This window comes from Monopterus albus, unplaced genomic scaffold, assembly GCF_001952655.1.
Source record: "Monopterus albus unplaced genomic scaffold, M_albus_1.0 scaffold65.1, whole genome shotgun sequence".
NCBI classification, from domain to species: domain Eukaryota; kingdom Metazoa; phylum Chordata; class Actinopteri; order Synbranchiformes; family Synbranchidae; genus Monopterus; species Monopterus albus.
The window spans coordinates 1,008,832-1,016,315 of NW_018127945.1; the positions used below are offsets into that span (position 1 = coordinate 1,008,832).

A 7,484-nucleotide genomic window follows, 5' to 3' on the forward strand; every position below is an offset into this window, starting at 1 on the left:
AGATGAGCCTTCTCCGCAGTGTGGCTGGGCACACCCTTAGAGATAGGACGAGGAGCTCGGTCACTCGGGAGGAGCTCAGAATAGAACTGATGTGGCTCAGGCACTCGGGAGGAGCTCAGAATAGAATCGAGGTGGCTCGGGCATCTGTTTCGGATGCTTCCTGGGCACCCTTCTGGGGGCACCTTGCTGGGGAGGTGTTCCAGGCATGTCCCACTGGGAAGAGGCCCCAGGGAAGACCCATGACACGCTGGAGGGACTGTGTCTCTCAGCTGGCCTGGGAATTCCCTGGCAGGAGGAGCTGGAGGAAGTGTCTGGAGACAGGGAAGTCTGGGCATCTTTGCTTAGACTGCTGCCCCCACGACCCAGTCCTGGATAAGCAGAAGAAGATGGATGGATGGATGGATGAAAATGCACATAGAAAGGTGGATATACTGTAAACCTGCGTACAGACAGCTTGTAAACAGACCAAAGGTTCAATCAAATTATCTAAACTATGTGATTTGGCAATAAAAGCCAAACTGAGCCCACCCATAATGTTATAGTAATAATCCCTGATTGTACAGGAAAACTATCATTCAGTATTTGTGCACAAGTACAGCAAGTATGGTATTTCAGAGTTGAGCTAAGAAGTCTGTATGTAAACTGTGATGGCTGTTTACAGTGGAAAGTTTGAATGGGTGAATGGTCAAATAGTGTGAAAGCTCTTTCAGTGAGCTGTAAAGTGTAGAAAAGCACTACAAGACCATTTACCATTACTTCAAACACTGCTTATTTTCTCTGGATAACACTTGTCTTTCACTCTTATGTTATTTATGCCATAATTGGTTTATTAGCCTGCTAGCTTTATACCAGTCTTTATACTAAGCTATGCTAACCAGTGGTGGGCTGTAACCTTACATTTATCATAAAAATGTAAGAGTGGTATCAATTTTTATAACATTTAAATAACATTCCCCAAACTGGAGTGTGTAACAAAATCTCTAGCTAATCTTGTAATAAAAACTAGCCCCTCTGTCTAAGTGTGACAGCTGTTACTAGCAGCTTTGCCACCCTTCCTCCCAAAAAGTAACTGCAGTGATTTTGAAATTGCCAGTGTTGAAGTTGGCATCAAATTACAAACAACAATCCCAGAGGCCTGCTTTAAAAGCAAAAGCACCATGGAGATTTCTGCAACAAGGCGTGAGTACTGGAACACTCCCAACTTTAAGGAGTGACCATGGAGATTTCTGCAATAAGGCATGTATACTGGAACACTCCCAACTTTAAGGAGTTATTTGAAACTTCTTGGAATGAGCTGAGAGACATGTGTTTGATGTCCTGTACTACCAACATACAGTACAGTCCACAACAGAATGCTAGGGAATAGAGCAAAACAGACTGCTTGATAAAGAGAGTGGAAGAAGAAGAATATTCCAATGATACAGGATGATGTGAGTAAAAATGTTCAGCTTTGGTGTGAAGATTCCTAAATAAAGTTAGATTTTCTTTCTTTTAACTCAACAGTTAAAAGTTGCTAATGCTGTCCACCAAAGGAATTTTTAACACATACCTACTGTGAAGTCTCTCCTACTAATTGACATTAATTTACTTCTGAAGATAATGTGGCATCATGGGAAAAAGAGAAAAACAGCCAGAGAAAGCTGTACAGATGAGACATTACATAAGATAACTCTAAATCTCTATCTCACTATTGACAGATAAAAGTGACACTAATACAAGGTGAATTTGCATAGCAGATGTTCCCCTACACAGGGCTAGATTTATTGGACTAGCAAACACTGGGATGGCTACGTGCCATCTGTCATATAGCAGCAGGAGATAAATTAAAAGTAACAGCTGTGAGTATACTGTGTAGGTAAGGACAAGCTATAGCATCTTGCTCCAAGGAGGAAGGGATACATGCCAGAGGTTATTCCCTTTGGGAAGTCTGATGAGGAACTGGAAATGAGAGAGAGGAAAAGTTGAAAGTTGAGGGAGAAACATTTTCAGAGGCTGTTTACTATTTGTATTCCTCATTCGTCTAAAAGCGGCATGCAGCTACATATTGCCATAACTCACTGTGCTTGTATGCGCCAACATAAGATTTGTGAATTACAGTTTACACTCCATCATGTATTAAGGGCTGTTTGTTATTGGACAATATTAAATTTGTATGAGCAAAAATTATAGCCACTGTGAATAACAATCAGTCCCTTCTTTTTTCACTGATTTCAGTCTTCTGTCTTTTTTGCTCTTTTTGGTTTACTAGCAAGTTTCTCTTAATTCCACAACAGCCTGTGACTCTTGTAAGAACAACATTTAAGAATTAATGAGTTCATCATGATATGAGTGTCAGTGTCTGCAGTCCAAGGGCTTAACACAGAGTTCACTGCATTCCACTGTGTTCAATCAAATTCATAAAATTTGAGCTGAGGTGATGGTATAGTACAAGCAATAAACAAAAATATGCAACTCTGGTTGTGATTATTTCTTAAAATACAAAGAAAGGGGGTAGCAGTGCAAATAACTTTCAATCATGAATTGTTGTGAAAGTACATTTGTGATTAAGATTGTGAAAGAAAAAAGAAGAAAAAAGAGCTGTCTGTGACAGAGAAAAGCAAAACAAGGCTTTGCCTTGTTTAAAATTTTGCTCCTTGCTGCAGGGAAATTAAACATTTCAAAGCTCCCAGTCTGCAAGGACAATTAGAAATGAAGCAAAACATCATCAGAGTCACCAGATAATCATCAGACTTGTCCCTGCATCTCTGGGTGTAATGTGTTCTGTCTAAAACAAACACCTTTTAAATCCTGTAAAAGGGGGTTTTATGCAGTTTGTACTTGAAATGCATATTTAAAAATAATTGATCCATTAAAAAAGGATTGTCCAGAAAACACAGATCAATGCATGCTTCTACCCACTACTGTTATGTGAATATATTGTCCAGTTTGGTGCTATTAAATCAATGTGGAAAAGAGGCAGCTGATCTAATTAAATGAATGCTAGTCAAACATCAATTGCATGAAAACAATGTGGAAAACACAATGCAAATGTGCCACACAGTATTTCAATTTGAGGAATGTGATAGTCTTCTCATCATTCAATAGTTCTGATGTTTTCATGTCTACAGTAATGCAGAGGCTTCATGGATGTTTAAACTACAGTATGTACATCATGATTTCTTTGTTTCTACTACACTGTTACATTTTTCTTGTATTGATGCACCAACTTTTCAAGCAACCTTTTTTTCAAAATTATTACATTACCATTTTATAGGTAAATTAGAAAGTTGCAGTAATATCACTTGCAGGTCTACCGTTATCCTTACAGCAATATTTTATTGTAACAGATCAAGTGTATTGTGAAAAGAGTTACTGGTAGTGATGAACCCACAGAAATTATCCTCCTACTCTGCTGTTCTCTCTAGTTCTACAGAGCAATCTGGCCCAGTGCCAAACAGAAGACAGATAATGTTGGCGACTAGCTAGGGAACATAGTGCATTGACCAGCTACTCAACCAGATATTTTCAAAAGATACCAGTGTATCTGTGACAAACTAATATGGGTTCATATATTGGCCTGGCAGAATAATCCGTAGGGCTCTACATTTGAACACATGGTCGCAGTATACACACTGGCTCACTTACCACTCCATCATTGGTACCACTGAAACAACAAGAAGTCTCAAATACATTTTACGGAAGCTTTAAAATGACTAACAGAGACGAGACTGAGCAGTTAGTGCTCTTTTAATGTGTATCCAGATGAAACAATACCAGCCCTCTGATCTGACATAGTGGACATTTTTCAGGAATTTGGAGTATTATTGGAGTTGCTGTTGCCATTTCTCACAACTACGTACACCAGCTAAGGTCTCACACACACACACACACACACACACACACACACACACACATTGTTTTTCTATAAGGGAAAATTACATTGACTTACAATCATGTCCTGGAGACTTACCTTAACCATAACCTTTACTTGCCTAACCCTAAATTCAGCCTAACCTTAAACCAAGTCATCACTCTAGTGATTTACATTTTGTAGACTTGTTTTTTTGTCCCCATAATACTGACTGTGTAAATACATTTAAATTCTCACAACATAAGTTATACCAGGCCACACACACACACACACAACCCGCTCGTTTCACTCTTGAACAACACAGTGCAGGCACAGAGCCACACCTGCTTCAAACCACAAAGTGCCCCCCTGTAATCATCATCCATCTCTTTATTGTAGAACCGCCCCCTTTACACAAGCCACAGCACGTGTTAAAGTGTCTGGAGAAACACCTGGTATTAGCCTATTTTTTGTTCTCTAGGACCAAAGATGACCATTAGTAAAAACAATAATGACCACACTGGAGTAGTATTCATTGGTGGTACAGCAGTCCAGATTTCAGTTCTTTTGGAATCTGCAAAAGATAAAAATGCTCTGGCTTTTGTGGAATTATTGTGTATAATTTAACAGATCATACCTGTGGTCTGTGATCCATCAGAAACCTTTGACCTTTCTTGCAGGCAGCTAGTGATTCCTATTTATTTCAACATCATCACAGTCAACTTGTGCAGAGTTAAAATTCTCATAGGGTATCCATCATAACCCTGTGTCACCTTCATTTGTTGCAAAGGCATCGTTATCAGTGAGCAGGGACTAATTTGAACTTCAAGTCTGAGACTTTTGTAACACCATGTGCTTATTCTTTTACTTTTGGGTGTGATTTCTTTAAAATCTCGGCTATTGAAGCTTTCAAAACCTTTCAGAGGTGCTCCTACTTGCAGCTGCATTACCACGTGAGATGACATCTTTAAAGGATTAAATCATTGCTGTCAATGAATTATCTCATTTTCTGCATACGGATTCTGGTGTTGTACCTTTGCCTTACAGCCTTACATATATTTAAAGCTTGTCAAAATGATAATCTTATTTAAAAATTGGAGCTAAATTACATGACAGTGAAACTCACTTCAGTATAACACAGCCAGTCCCAGTGGGTGGCGCTGTCCAGAAAACCTGTATCCTGGTGCGTCTGCGAGGTGTGCTCTCTGTCACTGCAGGAGGGCAGTTGGTCATAAACTGTGTCTCCTCCTCATCGATGATCTAGAAACCAAATAATAGATTATTTAGTATAAACATATGAAAATGCAAAGTACATTACTTTTGATCATACCACTAAGATGTTTTTAATTTAAAAAACTGGATGTCTAATTTGTTTTTCCCTGAAAATGAGTACCCAAATCATCCGAAGTAATGGATTTCAAAACCAGTGCTACAGGAAGCAGCCAGCCTTGGAAAGCAAGCCAACAACTGCACTCCTCTGGTTTACCAAGGCCCAGTATTATTGGCTTGAGACCGTTACTCTGGGTGGCATATGCACTACATGACTGACATTTACCTTCTTCACTGAGATATGGTTTTTGCTTACAATTTTGAAACTGGACACATGAGGACTCCTCTGGAAATATTACCAGATAGCTTTTCAGAGACAGCTAATTCTTCATCTAGACACACCCTATAGTTAGCATGTGATCCTCTGATGAATGTTTACCTGAGGGCAAAGAGTCTACAGCTACACAAGCAGTTCTGTGACACTGTACTCAAGAATAGAAGTGCTTTGAACTTAATATTACCATCAGGATGGTAACATGCTCATTGTGATAATACTTATGTTCATCAGTGTCACCTGTTGATTTGGTAAAAACGTGGTAATTAGTACAAAAACAAAGTACATAAGAGGTTGATGAGAATGTGTTTTTGGCAGCACTAGATGCAAAGTCATGGATTACTGATGTTATGAGGACTCATGAGACCATTAATATCTATAAACGTTTGTGCCTGTTTGGCTGAATAATTGAAAACTTTGACTTGCTTGTGGCAAACAGACAAAAAAGATCAGCAACATCATTAGAATTAATCTTATAAGGGCCATGAAGGTCTGCAGCAAATTTCATGCAAACAGAGCTCAAGATATTTCATTCAAAACTAGGGAGGCACTGATACCATTACCAGTACTGGGTATTGGGTCCAATACCACCCTCTACTACTACTACTACTCCTCAAATGTTGTCACATACTATACACCAGTACCACTTAAGAGCAACATATGCTGGATATGCCAGGGTTTCTCACACTGAACTAGGACCCAAAAATGCAGACCAGGACAAGAAAGAGTTTAGAAACATCTTTAATCAAGGTAGGGGTACAAGGTTCCAAAATGATGGATGGCAATGAGTTTTGGTCAGGAGCAGCCCAGGTAAGTCAGGCAGACAGGAGGGGGGTCTGTGCTGCCGGGGACTCAGCAGTGCACAAGTGAGGGGAGCTGGCAAGGTGAGGATGGTCTGCGGAGCTGGCTAGCTGGCTAGACAGGCGGGTAGGCAGTGTTGCTGGTTGGCCAGGAAACCTCAGTGTAGATGCAGGTACAGGAGTGGTAAACAGCTGCTGGAGTAGGTACATAGTCTAAGGCAGGGAACTGATAGTGTAGAGCTGGTGGATGGGATGCATACAGCAAGTACTGCTGGAAGGAGACACACCGGTGTCAATGGGGAATTCAAGTATTCTGAGGTAAGCAGAGTCGGTAGAATCAACAGTGTCGCTGTCGAATGAGGAAACACACAGCAGGTAATGCTGGACAGGAGACAATGCCAGCGTCACTGAGGATTCAGGAACTCATGGGTGAGTAGACAGAGCCTGAAGAGTCAACAGCATCACTGGCAGCTTGAGAGCATACAGCAGGATATGTTGAACAGGAGAGGACACCAGTATCACTGGGGTTTCAGGAAACTGACAGGTGAGTGGATGGAGATTGGAGAGTCAACAGTGTCACTGGCAGCTCGGGATAGGTTGAACAGTAGAGGCGGGCAGCATAGCTGGAGGCTCAGGAATTCACAGATAAGGTGACAGTTGAAGGAGAGTTGACAGCATCATCAGCGCCAATGATCAGTGCCGAGGAGCAGAACCAGAAAAGCCGGGTGTGGCGAGCATAGTGGACGGAGTGAGTGTTGACAGCTTTGTCAATAATGTCATTATCGTTAGCATAGACATCAGTATTGTTAATGGACCAGCAACTGACTAAAGGAAAGGAGGAGTTATATATGGACAGGAGAATAAGCAACAGGTGAAAACAATGAAAGGTGATTACATACTGGGGTAAAGCTGGGGCAGGTGAGATGATGCAGGGCAGGAAGTATCCCAAATAAAAGCACTCAAACTCAGAAGTGGAGCTAAACCATAACAAGTTAAGCAGGTTGTTAGGTGTAGGAGAAGATATTTCAGTGGTTCAAGAGTATTTTAAAACATGATGATGACAAAAGTAAAGCTGAGTGTGAGCTCTGATTCTCTGCTCTGCTCTGCTGTGTGCATCTGTGAGAGCCCTTCCCTACTCATGTCACACACACAAGGTCGCAGAGACGTCAAAGCTTGATATGTACTGTACAATGGGGAGAGAAATTGATCAAACATCTGTTGAACAAACAGGGCACAACAACAAAAATGCAGA

The 7,484-nt window shown here is 40.8% G+C and overlaps 1 protein-coding gene across 1 annotated transcript in view; it reads right to left on the minus strand.

The window, feature by feature from the left end:
- Positions 1–7,484, minus strand: part of spon1b (spondin 1b) — a 166,239-nt gene that overhangs the window by 122,214 nt on the left and 36,541 nt on the right. Inside the window, exon 3 of the mRNA XM_020604298.1 lies at positions 4,956–5,089. Within this exon, the coding sequence (XP_020459954.1) occupies positions 4,956–5,089 (134 nt within the window). The remainder of the gene's footprint in view (positions 1–4,955; positions 5,090–7,484) is intronic.